We start from the raw sequence: 21334 nt of genomic DNA, 5'->3' as shown, positions 1-21334 counted from the left end.
ATATTATAATTATATCACCATGGTGAAAATGGGGGTGTCAGGGTGTTGCTTTGGGGTACAGAATGTCACACTGAGGCCAACCCCATATCCATGGAGAATACATGAAGGCAACAGCAAAGCCAATCACCAGGACATTGACACGAGCAACCAACGACCCAGAGGGAGAAGGATTCCCCCACCGCTCAGCAGGGAAGCTGAGAAACATTCCCCAGCTTGAGAACAAAGGATGGGGAAGGTGTGTGTATGTGGGGTGAGGGTGAGGGGGATAAGAGTTGGTTGCTGGAAGGAGTCAGTGTTGTCACCTGGGATCTGACTAAGGAGGTCAGTCTTAGAGACAAAATTTGAATGAGGGAGTTCACTACAGCGTGACTGGGCCCTGCCTAACCAGAGTGGACTTGGACTATGCTTTAACCTCCATTTCTCTGCTAACCTAAGGACTTCCTTCGCTGTGTTCCAGGAAACTAATGAACCCGACTGTTTTGACATCACTGTTTGAGTGTCACTGCAAATGCTTGCTGAGATGCACTAATCCTGGAGGAATGGAGAGGTCTCCACCAGGAGTTTGTCCCAGTTGGACTCACCGAGCAGAATTCACAGGATGAGGCAGGAGGGTTGGAGCCCCAGAGGTTGTCTCAGGAGGCAGTGAGGCTGAGTGGCCCAACCTGAAGGAAGAGGGAGACCCCTTGGGGGTCTGGCACATGGAAGGGGTTCCTCCAAGGGACTGTCCCAAAGCTGGAAGTCTAGCACTGATCATATGGATCAGTGACACTTGCATCAGTTTGTAGTGTAGATATGACCTAAGTAAGCTGGGAAGGGCTTGGAACTCTCACCCTCTGGGGCATGAGCCAACTTGTCACTACCAGGGGGCAGGAATTGGGAACTTTCCCTAGGGCATCCCATGACTGCCATTGTGTGGCTCCTAGCACCTTCCTCTGAAGCAACTATGCTGGTAGTCTCAGAGCCGGGAGACTGGGCTAGATGGCCTCTGGTTTGAGCCCATCTGGCAGCTCCCATGAGCTGGGTCCTTGTGTGTGTCCTGCCCAGCTTACACAACGTGTTCTGGGACTGGAAACCATCAGGAGCAGTTGGGCATCTCCCAGAGACTCTGTGGTAACATAATTGAAGGCCCCAAAGGGCAGGAGGAACAGGGCAGGGAGCAGGAAACTGCAGCGACCGCTGTTGGGTAACTCTGGGAGCGCCCGGTGCCACCTCAAAGGGAGGGAATGGGGTGGGGCTTTCCTACAGAGGGTCTGGGAGACGGTGGGTGGGTGGGGGTTAGCTATCGTGTAGGACGTGCCAGCAGCCAGGCAGCGGAACAGGGTGAGGAGCTGGTAACTAGCCCAATGAGTGCCGCATGTTTCCTCTTTACCCTCCTGGCCACTGGAGGGAGCAGCACACTGCAGCCCAGGTCTGGAGAGTCTGGCAGGATGACAGCCCAGCCCAGTGAGTGTCAGCAATATCCTCCCCAGTGAGAGGGCACTCAGAGATGTCTCACACATTAGTACTCGGATTATTAATTTCTACTACCAGAGCACCCAGAGTCCTGGGGCCACATGCATGTTGCGTCGGGCATAGCACAGCTATAGACTCAGCCAGAATTTCCAGCCTTCCGCCTGTCTTAAGCAAGAAAAATGTTTAAATAATGGAATTTTGGCAAGGTTGGTGTGCACGCCTCTGCATGCATCACTCAGCTGTCACCGTATCCACCGCACTCTCCTCCCACAAGGGATCCAAGCAAACTTCCCCAGCGCCCTCTCCCCTGGCATTGCTGTGAACCTCCCATAGATAGCAGGGAAGGGCAGACAGGTGTTTGGGAATTCGGGAGTCTCCTTCTCACTGACATCTTGGAAGCTTCATCTGCTGCGTCTCTGGAACAATGAAGACCTGGATCCTTCTCATCACAGCAGGAATCGCCTGCAGCTTGGCCTCTGGCAGTAAGTAGAGATGCTTTGTTTCACTATGAGAGTAGATCTTCCCAACAGAGGCTTGACCATGGAAGGGTCTTAGACCTCTTCCCATTGGGGTGCTTAGCATCTCTTGGGTGACCGGATAACAAGTGTGGAAAATCAGGACAGGGAGGGTAATAGGGTCCGGGGAGGGGGGGGTAATAGGGTTCTATGGGGGATAATAGGGCCTATATACAGGGCCAGTGCAACCCATTAGGTGACCTAGGTGGTCGCCTAGGGCACTAGCATTTGGGGGGCGACATTTCGGGTCCTTCGGTGTCCCCGGTCATCGTCGGCATTTAGGCGGCGGGATCTGGGGGAGGGGGGCGCGGGGAGGGCTGCCTGCAGCAAGTAAGGGGGGGCGCAGCATGCAGGGGAACCACTCCCCGCCCCAGCTCACCTCTGCTCCGCCTCCTCCCCTGAGCACGCCGCCCTGCTCTGCTTCTCTCCTTCCCAGGCTTGCGGCGCCAAACAGCTGATTGGCGCTGCAAGGCTGGGAGGCAGGAGAAGTGGCGCAGCGATGGCGTACTTGGGGAGGAGGCGGAGCAGAGGGGAGCTGGGGCGGGGAGTGGTTCCCCTGCATGCTGCACCCCCCCTTACTTGCTGCAGGCAGCCCTCCCAGGCTGGGGGGAGCTGCAGCGGGGGGCGCCTCAGGGTGGAGGGGGAACGCTGCCGCTGGGGGGCGCCTCAGAGCGGCGGAGAGCTGCCACAGGGCTCGGTGGGAGGCACAAGGTGGAAGTTTTGCCTAGGGCGCAAAACATCCTTGCACCCGCCCTGCCTATATAAAACAAAGCCCCTAATATCAGGACATCTGGTCACTCTAGGAATTGCTTGGCTCCTTGTGAAGTTCAGGCCCCTAGGGCTTAGCAGGAGAGGGTTTGATAAGAAGGTAGAAACTGGAGGCTGTTCTAGTATTTGGAGTGTTGTGATGACATAGCCATAGGTGCTGGAGCTGGGTTGCTGTTGCACCGCCTGGCTTGAAGTGGTTTCCATTAGACACAGGGTTTACAGTTTGGCTGAATGGCTCTCAGCACCCCCACTATACAAATTGTTCCAGCGCCCCTGGGTACAGCTGCCAGTGGGGTTATACCCCTCTCAGAAATACTGCCTGGGCTCCTCCAGTTATTTATTGTGAATAATTTACACCCCATCCCTGCAAATGTCCCCTTTACTTTCTGTCCAAGCTCAGGCTGTGATTTGCTCTGGTTTGTTTTTCATTCATGGATAGTTTGTGAGACACTTTCCATGGGCTCCTTGGCAGCCTGGAGTCACCCAGTGCTGAGTGGAGGCCATGACTATTTTTTCCTCAGATACCTTCTTTCACAAGTATCACCATTATTCACCAAGTGACACATTGCGTGAGCAGTTTGTGACTAGCTCTGGTGCTAATCAGGTGATAGTGGCTAATGCAAAGTTCGTGTGTGTCTTTTGCTCTTTATGCAACAAAGACAACATGAAGAAATCACCAGGGCACAGTAAGGTCCCAGATAACCAGGTTTACTAAACACACACAGCATGCTCACCCTAGCTACAGGCAGGCTGCTGCTCTGGCTGCTTCTTGCAGCTATGGAAACGGAGAACATGGTGAGTACCACTAGAAGGCTCACACACTATTTAAAGGGATATTACCCTATTCTGCTACATTACATTTCTGAATAATGAATTCAACAGTTTATTCTGCTGTGAGCATTAACTCTCTGTGATTGGGTGTTTGCTCTTTTTGAATGGTTAGTCAAGTCACGTGATATTGTGTTAGTCAAGTCACTGTTTCTAGATTGAATGACCTAACCTTTCTAAACAGGAGGATTCCCTTTTTTATGTCCGGTTGAAATCAGTCCCTTTGCAGAGGCCTAGCCCCACCCCCATGCTCTACTGGCCTGGACTTCTGGTTGGGGGTTGAAGTGCAGGGGCTTTGTGCAAGCTCCCGAGGCCTGGGGCAAACTTCAGTCTCTGGGAATGACCGAGGAGCAGGTTTGACTCTTTAGTCAGCAAGGATGAACTTGTTGCTCTGCCAGGGGAGCTGGACACTCCAGTCCCAGAAACCCCCAGGAACTGTGCATCTAAATCCTTTAGCCAGCTTTGAAAGTCTCAGCCCAAGTCACTAGCCAAAGGCCTGATTTTCTGCTGTCTTCCACCTTGTGAGCCATCTCCACTCACAGGCGCTGACTCTGGCTTTTCTCCAGGGGTGCTCCACCCCCGCTCCGCCCTGAGGCCCTGCCCCCACTCGGCCCATTCCTCCTTTGCTTCATATCTTCCTGCCCCCACTCCGTACCTTCCCCCAAAGCCCCAAACCTGCTCCAGCTCTTTGTGCCCTGACTCTGTGCCTTCCTTGAGGCCCTGCCCACTGCTCGCTGGTCTCCGCCCTCTCCCAAGCCCCTCCTCGAGCCGCTAAACAGGGGTTTGGTGGCGCTGCCTATCAGCTGTTTGGTGGCATCCTTGAACAGCTGTGACTGGTGGGTGCTGAGCACCCACTATTTTTTTCCATGGGTGCTCTAGCCACAGAGCAAAGTGGGGGTGAAAAGCTACTGCTGAGATTGGGAACTGTTTGGCCCTCACTTGGCTCAGGAGGAGATGACGGCATAAGGCCCTAAATCCAAGGTGAAATGCTTCTGGTGGGTGGTGAAATTTTGTCATTGCCAGGCAGGTGTTTGGGACCAGGCCTGTGCACTGACTTAGCCCTGCTACGGCTAACTCACACACACGGACCTCCAGGCACTAGCTTCACCAGGACAACTTGGTGCAGGAGGCGAAGGGGGTGCAGAATAGGGGTCTTCAGAGGTGACGGAGCAGGTTATAAACAGGAGTAGAATGTGGGGCTGTCTCTCTTCTCATTGAGATAGGTGTGACTCTGGAGTAGCTGTGAGAGGGGAGAGCTGGGCCCAATGTGTGAATAACTGACCTGGGGAGACAATGGAGAACATCCTGTGGTACCGGGGACAATGCCTTTAAAGCAGAGGTATCCAAGCTGTGCGGTGCACTCACCTAAGGGGGCACGCAAGAATGTTTGGGGTGCGGTGCGGCCTGGGCCAGTCCCCACAGGGGATGGGGAGGGAGCACCACCCAGTCCCACTTCCAGCTCCACCCCCAGCTCTGTCTGTTCTGGCTGCGTCCCCAGCCTCGGGACAGCTCCACACCTGTCTGTGGCTACGGCTGCCGGCCCCCACTGGGGCCCAGCTATGGCTTCACTCCCAGCTCTGTCCCCACCCCCAGCTGCAGCCCCAGTCTCAGCCCCCTTACCCCCATCTGCATTTCCCTCCCACCTGCCCTGGGAGCTGTGGTCCCGCTCCCGGCCCTGGCTTGGGGGGGAGGGGGGAAGCATGCACACGGGTAAGGGAGGGTGCAACCCTGTAAAGTTTGGGGACCCCTGCTTTAAGGGCTGAGCTTCCCAGACAGAGAGGCTGGGTGTGGTGCTGGGAAGCACAGCCAGTTGGAATGGGACACAGAATAAAGTGGCTTAAGCACTGCGTGATGGTTGAACCCCACACTCTTCCCTCCTGCCAGCATCCGGGGTGTCCCAAGTCAGGAATATCTTTGGTGCCTTGGTGGTGGTTTGCAGCAAGTGGCCTGGATGATTTCATTGTACACTGAGCTCACAGTACTTCCTGAGGACACAGCGGACTCACGGGAGATGCTTGGTTTGACTCACGATTTGTCAGGAGTTTGCAGCATTAGGTGGCACATGACCAGGACATTTCATCATAACCAGGTTCTTCTTCCCTGATTTGCAAACCAGGATCTATCTGCAAGAGCAGCTGGAAGCAGGCAGCTTGGGCTCCACTTGCACCACTGCCCTGGCTGGGGTGGGAGGACTGGGACAGGAATGTACTGAGGTTCTGTTGCTTCATCTGTCCTGTTAGATACCATGGCACTACAGCAGAACTGCTGGGGCCCAGAGAGTAGATTTTCAGGGCACTGCTCATGCTCCAACACATCAGGCACTGCTAGAGCTCCTCAGAAAATGGGTTTTTTTCCTATACAAAATTGCAACTTTTCATTGAAAACTCAAAAACTGAATATTTTTCTCTTTTCGGGTTTTTGATTTTTTGGACAAGAAATCAGAATTTTCAGACGCTTTCCACAAACATTTTCATTTAGTCAAATCCACGATTCTTCAGCATAAAAGGTGTGATGGGAAATTCCCAACCAGCTTTAGAAGGTAGCATTCAGCAGATAGGGACAGCCCAGGGGTCCAGCTAGCCATGGGTCCTGCCTCTGCCAGAGCAGAGATGCTTTAGAAGGCGGCAAACCCACCCCCTCCTGAACTCTCATGAAGAGGGCAGTTGTGTAATGCTGCCGCGTAGAAGGAACTTTTTAAATTCCGGATGCGATCTAGCAATTAGGTTCGCCCTCGAAGCATGAGGATTTACTGGTTGCCCTTGTAATTTGTTTCCTGACTAGTGCAAGGGCAGAAGTTATTCTTGTTTGAAAGTGACTAATCTGACATAACGTGGCCCACTTCGAAAATCCAAGCAGCAATTCCTGCTGGGAAGACTCTGTGAAGCTGCAGAACTGGCTGCCCAGAACTGTAGGGAGCCTAATTCTCCATGGTGGGCAGTCATTAGCCCTGTGCTGGGTGAGTCGCAGTAATGCTGCCACTGTGGCTACGTCTACACTACCCGCCGTATCGGCGGGTAGCGATCGATTTTTCAGGGATCGATATATCGCGTCTCATCTAGACGCGATATATCGATCCCCGAACGCGCTTATATCGATTCCGGAACTCCACCACCGCGAACGGCGGTGGCGGCGTCGATATGGAGAGCCCCGGAGATCGATCCCGCGCCGTGAGGACGGGTAAGTTATCGATATAAGATACTTCGACTTCAGCTACGTTATTCACATAGCTGAAGTTGCGTATCTTATATCGATTTTTCCCCTTAGTGTAGACCAGCCCTAACAGGATCCCTCTGGCCCGGGTAGAAGGGCCTGAGCCAACTGCCAGTAAAGTCAATGTGAATGTTTCCACTGCCTTATTGGGAATGACGATGGCATGAGGTGACAGAGCAGGGGAGACTCAGGCCCAGGGCATGCAGAGGGTGTTATGGAGCACCTTCAGGAACTGAAAACCCAGCTGGCTGCTGGCTGGAGATTTATGTAGTAGGAAGAGTGCATTCGACATAGGCCCATGTATTAGAGGCCTGATATGAGGCCTGAGGCCTGGGATAAAATAGTGGTCAAAGCTTTACTGATATAAAGCAAAGACAAGCTGTGAGCTAGAGGCAGGAGGCAGCAAGAGGCCCACAGAATCTGGCAAGAACAGATTGATACTGATATGCTGATATTGCAGCAATACACATTCCTAAGAAGTGCTAAGCACAGAGCACTCACGCAAACACATCCTGATATCAAGAACATCCCGGTATCAAGTGGTACCAGAACATCCCGGTATCAAGGATGGTACAAAAACATTCCCCAGGGATAACAGGAACACAGTGACCCCTCCTAAAACATAAGGTCAGGATGACAGTAAGTAATAGAGATGTTTTGATCAAACCAATCTGTACAAGGTGATGAGTAATAACTAGCCACGTCAGGGGGCAGTAAGTCACTTGTTTGTATCGGGGTATAAAGATGTATCTCAGAGGGAGTGTCTTTGTCTAGCCTAGGGAGGAATGGAAAGTCCCGCCGTTCAGTGTTATGGGCATACATGTATTAGTGGTCTGGTAGAGTCTGCGGGATACTAGTATCGTGCTTCGTCAACAATAAACTTGCCCTGGTGCCTTCGTACCTTAACAGATCTTGTGGTCACTGGGTGGTTCGTTCGAGGTCTGCTGTGCCGGCTTTCAATGCAGCTAAACTGCAAGATAGCTTAAAATGCTTTTGAGCCACGTGTTTAACCATTTGAATAACATTATTATCAAAGCCAGTAGTGTGACTACTTAATGATCCTAGCAAAGTTTGCACTAGCATTGGCTTCTATACAATGTTAATTCCCACTGCTTTTAGCAATTGTGTGCATTTGTGTAACCATGGCAAAAACTCATTAAAATGTTCAGAAGGCAGGGGATCAACAGCTCCTACTAGGGCAGTTAATTTATTGATTTTTAAGGCATTGAGCCAGGGCCACGTGATATGCAAACAGGACAACAGGCTACACTGCTATTTAATATTCACCATAACAATCACTTGCCTGCCTCTAGCCCAGAAGTTGAGAATTTGTACAGAGGGGCTGTAATGGAGATGAAACGGGTCAGACCTACTTGTGACTGTGCCAGCGTATGAGGGTGGGTCAGGGCGAATCATGCTTCAGGGCTTATCACCTAGTGTTGCATCAGTCCAAAAGAAGTTGCATAAAGGAACCCAATCTGTGGGGAATTTGCATGCAGCTAAGATATTACACAGGGAAGCCGACAGGTCCAGGGCACAGGTCCAGCTCCTGGAGCTATACGACACTGAAGCACGGATACTCTGAGGCATGGCCATGCTATGGGTTCACTAGCAGACCCCACATGGAGCAAAGCCAGCAGGAGCCTGGCTCCTTCTATGGGGATTGCTGGATCCCAGGTGCAATATCACAGTATCACAGTGTGCAGAGGTTTCCCACAGTCCAGGCGTGGGGCAGGTGAGTACAGGATTGTGGGATCACTCCAGGGCAAATGCTAATTGCCTCCACTTTCAAGTGCATCTCATAAACCCTGGCACAGCAGGCGAGTTTCTAGTTACAGCTGATTTATGGCAGGGAAACTAAAAGCCTCTCTGAGTCGCTATTGTTGGTGACGTTTCAAAGGTGCAGTCACCAGGTGCAGCTAAAAGACACTGACCTCAGCTGGGGTCCAGGAGCACTCGGTGCAGCCCAGTGAGCGAGGGGCCTGTGTGCGGGCCTGGGCAAAGATGCCTTTAAGTCACTCTGCTATTCCTGATCCTGGGGCTATGCAGGAGCCTGGCTGGTTAGTTCAAAGTGTCGCTGGCCTGCGCTGCGACCGGGTCACTCCCCTCCCAGGAATCTCTCTGCTGCTTCTCCATCACATTCATCTTGCACCTGGCAGGCCTGTCCTGGCTAGCGACACCAGTTGCCATTGGCTGGCTGTGTCGCCCACCTGCTCTTTCATGCACTCTCCCAGCCTGCAGCCTCAGCTCCCTCTCATGTCAGACCCAGACGAGAGGTGGCTGAGAATTTTACCTCAAAGCGCTTTTCTGGCTCTTTCATTGGAATATTCCACAGTGGCCACATCAGATGAAATTCTTTGGGTTTTCAGTGAAAAGCCAAAGGCGAAAACGTGGTTCAATTTTCAGGAATCAGAAAACAAAATGTTTTATTTTTTTTCACATTTTTGGTGACTGAAAAATGTGAACTAGTTGGGTGGAAATTTTTGGTCTTACCAAAATATTTCACTCACCCAGATAAAATGTTTCAGTTTTCAGTTACAAAAAGAGGGAAAACATTAATTTCTAATGCTTTCTATTGGTCAGCAACCCCCTCACCCTACCCCCCAAATGTCAGACAATTGTTTTTGGCAAAATCAAAACTGTTTCCTTTCTCACTGAAACGTTTGGCAGGGAAGAAACGCCAGTTCCCAGGCAGATCTGCAGCAAACCCAGTCCCACCACGATTCAAGATTCCTAGATTCCCAGGCCAGTAGGGACTGCTGGGATCCTCTATCTGACTTTCCCCAAAAGAATTCCTAGAGGACATATTTTAGAAAATCATCCAAACTTGACTTACACACTTTCAGTGATGGCAAATCCACCATGACCCTTATATTGTTCCAATGGTTAATTATTTTCATGGGCTGCTCTTCGGGTGGTGCAGCCGTGAGTGGGCCATGTCCAAATAAGACAGGGTAGCCCCGCTCATACCGTCCCGTCTCTCAGCCCCTCCACTGCCAGCTACAGACAGTCATGGCTTTTCCTTTCCCTTTATTGCAGCTGCTGAGGATAATGAGGAAACAGAGCCAGCACATGCCAGCTCTGCCGGTGAGTCTCCATCAATGCCTAGGGGCTGCAGTCTGGGATTCACAATGCTGGGGATTAACACAACTTTCTATTAACTCCCTTGCTGGCCCTTCCCAGGGTGAAATTCACCTCAGCATGGGCCTGTAGTCACCTCAGGGCTCTGCCACAAGCCAGCGGGCTGGGGCCATGGGATTCTCAGGCCTGCGTGGGGCTCAGACTGGATGATCAGAATGGTCCCTCCTGGCTTTAGAATTGCAGAAGCTATGAAAGCAGGGTTAAATGGGGCTTACGAGCTGCCTAGGCCTCATTCACAGTGTCATCAAATTCAAGGCCAGAAGGGACCATCGTGACCATCCAGCTCAAGCTCCAGCACTGCCCAGGGCATGGAACCACCCAGCAACCCCTGGCTGAGCCAGTCCCACGCTCAATGAGCAGACTCCAGCTCATGGAGACTCCACTGCATGCTCTGCGCAGGATGACTCGCAGCCTCTGCCACAAACAGAACCACCAGGTCTGATCCAAACACCCCTGAATGTTAGAGAACATCAGGCTGGGACCCAAACGTTGCGGGTTGAGACCATTGCTACTCACCTATGCCACGAGCGGACTTGGCCGGCAGCAAAATTCTGAGTGTGATCGACGCCCCTTCTGGGGCGCCTGGGCCAGAACAGCCTCTCCCAGGGGATCATGCTGGAGTGCCTGTGCACATGACCATGTGGGTCCAGGTCACTGGTCACTGAGAAGGAACTTCCATCCCCACAGGTGATCCCCACTTACCCACGAGGGAGTGTTCTGCACCTTCCTCTGGAGTGGGTGGCATGGGCAGTTGTCACAATGCGGAGTTAGCAGCGTGATTCCTTCATGACTAGTCCTAGGGACGGTGTTGCTGCCTTTTAAACTGAAAGCTTGTTTTTCCTTTCCCCCAGGCTTGTACACAGATCCCGACTCCTGCAGGGGGCGCTGCCATGAGCCATACAACAAGCAGGATGAGTGTCACTGTAATACCAAGTGTGAAAAACATCGCAACTGCTGTGAAGATTACCATATGCACTGCAGCAAGGGTGAGCGGCCTCTGGGGGAACATGGGACTAGGCTGGGCTCTGGGTTGCTTCCTGGCACTGCTCTCGCTCTCCTATTCCACCATCATTATCGGTTGTGATTACGCTTATTCGTCTGTCCAGTTCTCATACTTATTGGTCCCAAAAGGAACACAGAGAATGACACAGCAGAGCAATGCACTGGCTGTGTGTGCTTGGATGTGCCCTTGCGTGTGCAAACGTGTGGGTGGGTGCCCACGTGTGTGAGGTCCTCTAATGAGTAGAAAACAATGACAATCAGGCACCAACCGCTACCCTCGGTTTCTCTAGATAACACATTCAGTGTAAGTCCCTGGGAAGTCCACACAACCTAGGTGCCTGAGTCTGGGACTGTTTACTGAGTGATCGTTTGCTGTCTTTTTTCTTTTCACTTAATATAGATGGGAGACAGAAGGACCCCATGGCTGGGCCTGCAGACTCCATGGGTGAGTAGCTGCACTTGTCGCTAGCAAAGTGTGTGACCTGCGGCCATTTTCCAGCCAGCCCCTGCCTGTTTCCCCAAACACAAGGCTCTGCACATGTGTTATTGCTCTTCTGCATTTCCTATCAGTACAAAGGCCATGGGTTTTCAAAGCTCTGAATCTCATGATTCAGCATTTTTCCTGTAGTTACCGCAATGAGGTGCAGTTAACAGCCTGTGGTAGAAAAGTTGTAGGGCTGTGTGCCACAGAAATAAATCCAGGTGTAAACCTGGGGGGCATGATTTATAATAAGCTGCAGATGAAAGGTGCTAGGTGTCAGACAGTGTCATAAGGCTTCTCGGTCCCCACATGCCTCTATTGCTTCAAAGTATCATGGACTTTAAGGCCATAGTGATCATCCAGTCAGAGCTCCTGGATAGTACGAGCCAGAGAATCCACCAGGGTCTTTGCATGGGCCCAGCAGTCAGTTTTTGTAGTGATAGTCTGTGATTGGGCCAGAGCAGATCTTTTTGAAAGAGGCTTGATTGAAGGACTTGGTGAGCTGCTCCAATGGGAGATTCTCCCATTGCTACAAATTTGCATTTCATTTTCTGTTTCAATTTTTCCTGACTTTGAATCATTCCGGTGGCTTTTCTTGGAACCCTTTCCAATTGTTCAACCTCCTGTCTGAAGTGTGGGCACAATATCTAGTATCAGGCTCGCCGATGCTGTATCCAGGGTAATAGCACTTCCCTGCTCTGACCTGATAGTCCTGTTGATATGGCCAAGCACCGTGTTCACACTCCCAAACACAGCCACACTGGGACCTCATGTTCGATTGGTTTCCATCATCAACCCCAAGTCTCTTTCAGAGTCCTGCTCTCCAGCACACAGAGCCCATCCTGCCAGCATGTCAGGCATTCTTTGTTCCTACTCCAGAGAGGAGCTGATCTCTCCGGGATCCCTCCCTGGTTATCTGAGTGAGGAGATCAGGCTCTCTCCCTGCCTGCTCAGATGTGGGGCACGACATCGACCTGTGGCATCTGTAGCATCGACCCCCTTCTGTGCACAGTGCAGGTAGATGGTGCTGTGTGGTGCTAGGGGAAGCATTTATATCTATATCTATACCCAGGAACAGCGAATGCAGGCATACTTACAGCATGGGCACTCTATCCTGGGAAGCAGTGATTCTGAGAAAAATTTGGGAGTCATGGTGGATAATCAGCTGAACATGAGCTCCCAGTGTGCTGCTGTGGCCAAAATGGCAAATGTGATCCTGGGATGCATAAACAGGGGAATCTCGAGTAGGAGTACAGAGGTTGTTAGACCTCTCTGCTTGGCTCTGGAGTGGCTGCTGCTGGAATAATGTGTCCAGTTCTGGTGCCCACAGTTCAACAGGGGTATTGATAAATTGGAGAGGGTTCAGAGAAGAGCCACGAGAATGATTAAGGGATTGAAAAACATGCCTTATAGTCACAGACTCCAGGATCTCAATCTATTTAGGTTAAAAAAGAGAAGGTTAAGGGGTAACTTGGTTACAGTCTACAAGTACCTACATGGGAGCAAATATTTAATAATGGGCTCTTCAGTCTAACAGACAAAGGTCTATTATGATCCAATGGCTGGAAGTTGAAGCTAGCTAAATAAGGTGCAATTTTTAACAGTGAAGGTAATTAAACTTTATAATAATTTACCAAGTGTTGTGGTAGAGTCTCCAGCATTGGCCATTTTAAAATCAAGACTGGATACTTTCCTAATGCAGTGATTTTCAATCCATGGTCCATGGACCACTGGGGGTCTGCAGACTATGTTTAAGATTTCCAAAGAGGTCTGCACCTCCATTCGAAATCTTTTAGGGGTCCACAAATGAAAAAAGGTTGAAAACCCCTGTGCTACAAGATCTGCTCTAGTTCAAAAAGGAATTGAATCAGGGAAGGTCTCTGGCCTGTGTTATACAGGTCATACTAGATGACCACAGTGGTCCCTTTTAGACTTAGAGGGTCTGTCTACAGTGCAGCCCAGTAGACAGACACATTAGCACTGCTTGAGCTAATGTTCTAAAAATAGCAGTATGGACATTGCCGCATGGGTAGCAGCTTGGGCTGGCCACCTGAGCTCAGACCCAGGCAATTGGGCAGTTGGACTGTAAACTGTCACTCTCTTATAATCACCTGACTCCAGGAGCCAGGGCTTGATGCACAAAAATAAATAGTGGGAGCCTCCTGGTGAAATCATTAGAGCTAGCAGCACTGCTCTTTCTGGTGCCAAGATGCAAGGGCGAGGGGCCTGTCTGTAAGGAGAACTCCTGCCCTAGACAACCAGGGCCCTTCCCTGCAGACTCACTAGTTCTAAGGGTTGGGAAGCCTAGTCTGCTGGGAACTCCTGGCCCCCTTTGGGAATGCTCAGCCCCAGTAGCTCCTGAATTTCCCCAGCCCTTGTGACCTCCTCCCACTGCCTCCCAGAGCTTCAGTATCATCTTGTGTGCAAGGCGCATTGCAGGTGATGCCCGTGCCCCAATGCACTTGCAGTCTGTGGATAATCCAGCATGGGGCTGAGACCACCACGAAGCCTGGGCACCCTGTGGGCTGAAGTGGGACTGAAGTGGTGCCACAGCCTTGGGCTCCCTATGCCCTGAGGTGACTTTTGCCTTAGCAGCGAGGTCGAACTGGGGTTTTGGGGCTCCCCTGCTTAGATGCCTCAGTTCTCCCTCTCCCCAGCATTGCTGTGGCTTTCAATAGCCCTGCCCCACCCCCTGCAGCTCTGTGTTAGGGGGAAGCCAAAATCAGGACAAGCTCCCTGGCGTGGGGCAACTGAGTTGCTGAAATTACTGAAAGTGGGGTGCTGGGCCCTCCCCCAAGGCTAAGCTCCCAGGCCTGGGTCTGCACATCCACTCATCTGCTTGTGCAATGACCCTGACCCCCGCAGAGGGATTCTCCAGCAGTCACGACTCCATCACCAACGAAGAGCTCCTGAGCATCTCCGAGCAGCTTTTCAAGGTGGACCACAACAAAGCCCAGAAGTCAGACATCACCATTAACCCACAGCATCTCGCCTCCTCTGCTGAGACCAAAGACAAAGAGGATCATTCTCCTGAGCCGTGAGTGCTGTGTGCGCTTGCCATTGCCTTGGGCTGGGTGACCTGCTCCCAACCCCCCCCAGCTCCAGCATGAGGGTGGAACGTGCCCCGGTGCCATGCAGGGCTCTGAGCAGGGAGCCTGCATGGGAGGAGATGGGCTGAAGGGCCGTGTTACAATGTTAGAGAATGCGAGTTCCTGGGGGGTGGGAGAGTGCAGGGAGAGCCCTTCTGATTGCTGGGGCCCCAGCTGGGGGGAGTCGGGGGAGCGGAGGGAGCAGGCAGGGCAAGCGGGGTGGGGGGCTGTTTCAAAGATCTGAGGCCTACACTTTCAAAAGTGCCCAGTGATTTTGGTCACTGGACCTGAGACAGTTTAAAGGGGCCTGATTCTCGGGTGTGCCGAGCACACTGGCTCTGGCAGTCCAGGCCCTTTAAGGAACCTCAGGTTGGGCACCTGGAGTCCCTGGTCACTGGCCCTGGTTCCAGAAAGCTGCTGTACTGGCCGTTCCTGCCCCCCAGCTCCAGCAATCTCTCCATTTCAGACTCTACACGTATGTCAATGAGAAGCTCTTCTCCAAACCGACCTATGCCAGCTTCATTAAGCTGCTGGATAATTACCAAAGGATGACGGGCAGAAGGGAAGTCTTCAGTGCCGAGCAGCTGAAGGAGCAGGAGAACTTCCTGCAGGAGGTCATGAAAACGGAGCTCATGATAAAGCTTTACAATTTCCTGCACAAGAAAAGTAAGTGGATCCTGTGCTGTGCCTGGAGTAGCACTGGGCAGCCAGGGCCTGCTGGGGTTGTACTGGGCAGGGCCTGCTAGGGTAGTACTGGGTTGCACCTGCTGAGCAAGGGATAGGCCTGGTCACCAACCTTCCTGCCGAGTGTATTGCTCGGACTGTCTGAGCATGCGAGTTACCCTGAGAACAGGTGTTTGCTGCATCCAAGTTTCCCAGTGGCTGACAGCAGCAGGTATCACCTGTTCTGCAAAATCAAGGGTGTGCGCAAGGGGCGGGCAAGCAGGGGCATGGGCCCCCAGTAATCATCGTGGGCACAGAATTTCTCCAGTCCCGGGGCCATGGAGGTAGGGAATATCGAGCTCCTGCCAGGGCTGGGAAGGAAGGGGGGAGAGCGAGCTTCTGTGTCCCCCCAAAAGGGGTCAAATTTAAATTCCTGCGCACACCCCTGCTCAAAGTTTCAGGGACCATTATAGGACACTCCTCCATCACAACCAGCTCCTGTGGCTGCTCTCAGCAGAGAAGCCAGGATCTGAATGGGCCACAGAACCTGAGCACCCCCCCGTCCCGGAGAGGCGAGTCCCACTGGTGGCACTGGGGTGCCCACTCTCTGCTTCTGCTGTGCTGGGGCACACTGCTCCCAGGGCTGTCAATGCAGCAGCTCTCTCCAGCACTGAGAATTGTGAACCAAGAAGGTGCAGGCTAGCTGTGCAACGGGATGGGTCCCTGCAGGTGGGAAGATTAACACATATAAAGAGGGGCACGGTGCATGGGCAGCCGCCCAGCACTGCCTAAGCACTGGCTAAGCACCCAAAGTCCTGCCTGGCAGGCCCAGAGCTCACCGTAACACCTGGGATGCCCACTCTGTAGCAGAGGCAGCCTCATGTCTAGTTCTTCCAAAGCCTGGTCAGGAGTCTGGAGGGGATCTGCCCAGAGCATGTGTAACCCAGGCCTGCTGGGTGTGGCTCTCTGTCCCCCTCTAGTGGTACCTAGCCCAGCTAGAGATCGATATGTCTGCTTCAGCCTTGGCTAAGAGCCATGTGCCTTTTAGTTCATCAGTAGAGGCTCAGGCATTTAGCTCCAGAGCCACCGACACAAACGGATCTATCAGCGTTACACATGGCCCAGAACATGCCTCTCTCTGAAATTTGGTTCCCCTCCTCTCACTTGCTCGGGGCCCTGTCTGTGTTGCTTTCTCTCCAGAGCGCTACAGCACCCAGGAGGAGTTTGTCAGCGACCTGAAGGAAATGTGGTTTGGCCTTTATTCCAGAGGCAAGGATGAGGGGGATTCCAGCGGCTTTGAGCACGTCTTTTCAGGTACAGTACGGTGCTGGGTACACACAGCCCGGGCAGAGGTTGGCTGGAGTGATGGGCAGCGCCAATCATGTACTGAGCAGACTTGCTCCCAGACAAAGGCAGAGGAAACCCTCTTTCCCCTAGGGTTCAATGTGTGTGCCCAGCCACGCTGTGCTGGCCCAGTGTCGGCAGGGCAGAGGGGTCGCTAGGCCTCTTCCTCAGGGTGCAGCTAACCAGTGACTGTCCCTTGCTATTTAGGGGAAGTCAAAAAAGGAAAAGTATCCGGATTCCACAGCTGGATTCGTTTCTACCTTCAGGAGAAGAAGGGGCTGGTTGACTACTACAGCCATAACTACGACGGGCCGGTAAGTACTGCTGATGGGCAAGTGAAACCTGGCACAGCCCCACTGGAGTCAATGGGCCAGATCCCTAGCTGGTGTAAATCGGCATCACTCCTCTGGAGTCAATGACATTTTGCCAATTGGCGCTAGCTGGGGCTTTGGCCCCATATGTACGACGCGGAGGGTTTTCAGAGCAGTCTCAGGGACCCAGCCGGTGCAATCCCATTGGAATCCAAGGGTGTCATAGGTTTTCTTCCCCACTTGGAGCTTTTGGGTTCCAAGATGGGGACCTGCATGAGCTCCTCTAAACTAATCCTAGTCTAGATCTGGTCCTGCTGCCACCAGTTACGTTTAAAGTGGATAACACACTGCCTGTTCCCCCAAAACTCTCCCTGGGGAACACAGATTCAATCTCCCTGAATCTCAACACAAAGGGAAGCAGCCCACTTCCCCCCTCCCTCTCTCCTAGCCTACTCCGGAGAGATACACACCGATTCAAATCTGTGAATCAAACCCAGGAGGAACTCACTCTTCCCCCCTCCCCTTCCCCTGAATTTCCACAAGAGAAGGAATTAACCAAGTACAAAGAAAAGAAAAGAATTTATTAAAAGAACAAAAAGAAAGTACACTATCTCTGTAATACCAGGATGGAACAATACACAGAGTCTAACCTATAAACCTGGAGAGAATTCCCCCTCCCCCTTTCTTTCTCAGTAAAAGCAAAGTAACAGCAATAGAAATAAAGAGATTCCTTCAGCAAAACACACAATTGCAAATGTAGAAATAAACTTATAATACTAGTACGCCTTTCTAATACTCACTAGACTGAATAGATGAAAAGTACTGCAGAAACCTGGGAGGACTTGATTAAAATGTCTGGACTCCCTTAGAGAGACTCTACTCAAAACAAAGAACACAGAAAAAAAACTTCCCTCCACAGAGATTTGAAATTATCTTGTCCCTGATTGGTCCTCTGGTCAGGTGTTCCTCAGGTACTGCTTGTTAACCCTTTACAGGTAAAAGAGACCTTAACCCTTAACTAACTGTTTATGACACGCCCCCCAAATCAAGGGCAGTTGAGTGCTTGCTCTCTTCAGTCCTATTGAGGATCCCAGCCAGTATCAGCAATGGCCCATTTGACCCCAGGCTGAGTGTCACGTCGGGGACACTTCCTTCCGTGTGTTTCTCCTGCCAGGACCCCAGAGGGCAAGATGGGAAGGGCATGGGATAGACGAGCTCCAGCGTGGAAGGACAGCCAAGGGGAAGCATTAATTTCCTTGTGTTAACATCCTCTTGCTCTGATATTTCTGCAGATGAAAGTGTCCCTCGATCTCTGGCTGGGTACACAGCTCTGACCCCTTTCTCTGAGAGCGACCCTAGATCTCTGGGTGGGTCACAGCTCTGATCCCTCGCTCTGATAGCGACCCTGGATCTCTGGGTGGGTCACAGCTCTGACCCCTCGCTCTGAGAGCGACCCTGGATCTCTGGGTGGGTCACAGCTCTGACCCCTCGCTCTGAGAGCGACCCTGGATCTCTGGGTGGGTCACAGCTCTGACCCCTCGCTCTGAGAGCGACCCTGGATCTCTGGGTGGGTCACAGCTCTGATCTCTCGCTCTGAGAGCGACCCTGGATCTCTGGGTGGGTCACAGCTCTCACCCTTCATTCTCTCTCTCTCTTTAGTGGGCCTCATATCCTGACGTGCTGGGGATGCAGTTCAGCTGGGATGGCTATTTCAAGGAAGTGGGCTCTGCCTTCATTGGCTGCAGCCCTGAGTTTGAATTTGGCCTCTACACTTTGTGCTTCATTGCTCGGCCAGGGAAGATGTAAGTACTGTGCCTGTCCATAGCGTCTGTCAGAGAGACATGGTGGGTGAGATCATGTCTTGTGTTGGACCAACTCGGCTACAACAGTACTGCATACCGTGCGTGTCACTCAGCCTGGGGAAGGTGATGGAGCCAGAAGCACCCATCCCCCCTACCCTGTGGTGGAAGGATATTCACCCAGGCTCCGCTCACCCCTGGAATTCCAGGGCCAAGGTGGGCACATCATGCCTGTTCCAGGTGACCTCTCGGGCTGACCTACCTGCTGGGCTCCTAGTCAGAGCCTGGTTCTGGACAGAGTATGGGGTGAGGGGAATTAAGAGGAGGCCTAGGTGATGTGGGGGAGGCATGAATCCAGTCGCATTCTGGACTGAACTCTGGGGTCAGCATGGCTACCCTCAGCACTGCCTGGCATGGACTCAGTCCCTGAGCACTGAGCTGCTCGTCTGCGAGGGGGGTGGAGTCAGGAGCAAGGCAGTGCTGAAATGTGGGCTTTCCTCCTTCAGGTGCCGGCTGAGCTTGGGAGGCCATCAGCTGGGGATTCAGACCTACACCTGGACCAAATCCACCTATGGCAACAACAGGAAGTATATAGCGACTGCCTACGTGACATCATCCTGATGCTGCCAGCGATCCCAGCTGCGGGGAGGCACAGGGAGGGGAAAGGGTGGTGGTGACATCCTGGGAGCATGCAGCTGCACCAGGAAACTTGGGCTCATATTGGGGGCACGGGCTGCAAGGTGCTGATCACTCTCTTCTGCACCTGCCAGGCCTGGGCCCTGCCTTGGTGGGGTTAAATGATCTTGCTGCATATGCATTATGTTTGCATGGTGCTGAAGGAAGCTGGGGCCCTCTGAGACACCTGCACAATGAAGGAAGGAAGGAAGGAAGGAAGGAAATGTGAACTGTCTAACCCTGAAGAAGCTCCTGGTTCCCTTCCCAAGCATGTGTCCCTCGTCCAGCAGAGGAGTGATAAGAAGTGTTGAGTGTCTAATGTGACAGATGGAAATTAATGCAGACAAGTTAAATAAAAGATGCTTTGAAGGAGTTGGCCTTGCTTCCTTTGTGACATGGTGACTGTCTGGCTGCGCAGACTCCTCTCCCTGCCCCTGGGATGTGGGGGTGCTAATTTCTTCAGCTAATTTCCATTGGCTACACAAGCTGAGGGTTGCTTTGGGATGGACAACGCTTCTCCTTCTCCACTGGCATCGCGGGCTGGATTTGGCCCACGGGGATTGCCAGGAAAATTCAGTACGTGGCCTGTGGAGTTCCACGAACATCTGGCCCATGGCCACATCTCATCGATGGTGCTTGGCGTTGGCCTAACTGCTCTCATTGAAGTCACTGGTAGAACTCCCCTTAACTGCAGTGGCCTAGCTAGGGCAATGCTGGTTGCCTTTGGGCCCTGCCCCACCAAGTTCGTCTGTAATGCTGGAAGCTCTCCAGAGACCCTGGATTTACACTGGTGTACATGGGAGCAGAATCCTTCTGTGGTCTCTATGGCCACTGAACTCCCCGACAAGATCTAAGGACCAGACAGTGGCCTTTAGCCCTTGGTCTGGATAGAGGGTGATGTGGATCCACCTCAGGGAGAGAGATCATGCCCTTTCCTTCCTGCCAGCCCGAGTGGAGACTCTGCCATTAGGACCCACGAGGTGGTGGGAACACCAGATCACTCATGGGGAACCGAGGGGCGGGTGGGTAGCCGCAGTCGCTGTAGTTGCTGTCTGGAAGCCGGCATTACCTGAGTGCAGACTGCTCTGTGGCCATAAGGTGGCGCTCACAGCACATAAGATTCTGCCAAAAGCCTGCCCTGAACTAGGGTGGAAGCTGCCTGAGCCACTGCTCCCTGGCCATGTGCCTCCTGCCCCTGAGAGTGCGACGGGAATTCAGCGCCTACGGACATTCACTCCTGGCCTCCTTGTGGGGGTGGCCATCCAGGGGCCTGCTGAGCCCAGTGCAATGGCAGATATAGTGAAGTGCAGCTGGGAGCAGGGCAGAGATTCCTCCAAAACACACTGGCACCTCCCTGGATAAAAGGCAAGGGGCAGGGCAGGAGATGCATTTCCCTGCAAAGAGGCCTTGGAGGGAGCTCGATCTGATAACAAAGGGAAATGTGTGTTGTATTAGCATACCCCAGCAGCGGCCAGCCCCCCAGAGACCACGGCCCCTTGTACCAGGTGCTTAGTAGTAAGAGCTGCATGCCGGGAATCACTTGCCAGGCACACCGCAGCCAGCCTGCAGAACCCAACCACTGTGTTTGAGCGCCAGCTACTGGCCCCATATCCACTAACTTCTGGCCTCCATATCCACTCACTAACTAGTGGCAAACACACCTCTCATGTAGGGAGCTCTCCTGTACCACTGCATGTACACACAGTGAGGGACAGTCCCTGCCACATAGAGCTCCCCATCAAAATGCACCAGAGGGGCCAGGATCACCCCATTTTACAGATGGGGAACGGAGGCCGACACATTCTGTAACACATTACAGCCCCTTCTTGCCAGTCAGGCTGCACCAAGGGCAGCCAATGGGCAACAGAGAATTCCTCTGGAGCTCCCTGCTAGCACAGACATCAGTACTGGCTCTGCTCCCTGCCCCTCCACCTCCCCCAGGGGGTGTGGAGCTCTGCAAACTGGGACAGACTTAGGCTGAGGGAGCTGTAACGAGTTCCCTGCCCCCACCCTCCAAGCAGTGCTCTGATACAAGAAAGAATCTGGACCATGGAGT

At 52.6% G+C, this 21334-nt stretch overlaps 1 protein-coding gene across 1 annotated transcript; it reads left to right on the top strand.

Annotated features, from left to right (window-relative positions):
* Positions 1 to 1474: 1474 nt before the first annotated feature.
* ENDOU (endonuclease, poly(U) specific) lies at positions 1475 to 19601 on the top strand. Its single transcript, XM_044995382.1, has 10 exons — positions 1475 to 1934; positions 9813 to 9860; positions 10766 to 10900; positions 11317 to 11361; positions 14263 to 14434; positions 14953 to 15152; positions 16350 to 16463; positions 16701 to 16807; positions 18464 to 18606; positions 19110 to 19601. The coding sequence occupies exons 1-10, from the start codon at positions 1877 to 1879 to the stop codon at positions 19222 to 19224; spliced, it is 1137 nt and encodes a 378-aa protein (XP_044851317.1). The 5' UTR covers positions 1475 to 1876; the 3' UTR covers positions 19225 to 19601.
* Positions 19602 to 21334: the final 1733 nt, after the last annotated feature.

This window comes from Mauremys mutica, chromosome 20, assembly GCF_020497125.1.
Source record: "Mauremys mutica isolate MM-2020 ecotype Southern chromosome 20, ASM2049712v1, whole genome shotgun sequence".
NCBI classification, from domain to species: Eukaryota; Metazoa; Chordata; order Testudines; family Geoemydidae; genus Mauremys; species Mauremys mutica.
Note: the sequence above shows the minus strand (reverse complement) of the source record. Positions and strands in the feature narration are given on the sequence as shown.

Coding starts and splice junctions, on each gene's coding strand:
- ENDOU (XM_044995382.1), top strand. CDS start 1,877: ATGAAGACCTGGATCCTTCTCATCACAGCAGGAATCGCCTGCAGCTTG. Junction 1,935..9,812: donor CTGCAGCTTGGCCTCTGGCA/GTAAGTAGAGAT, acceptor CCTTTATTGCAG/CTGCTGAGGATAATGAGGAA. Junction 10,901..11,316: donor CCATATGCACTGCAGCAAGG/GTGAGCGGCCTC, acceptor CACTTAATATAG/ATGGGAGACAGAAGGACCCC.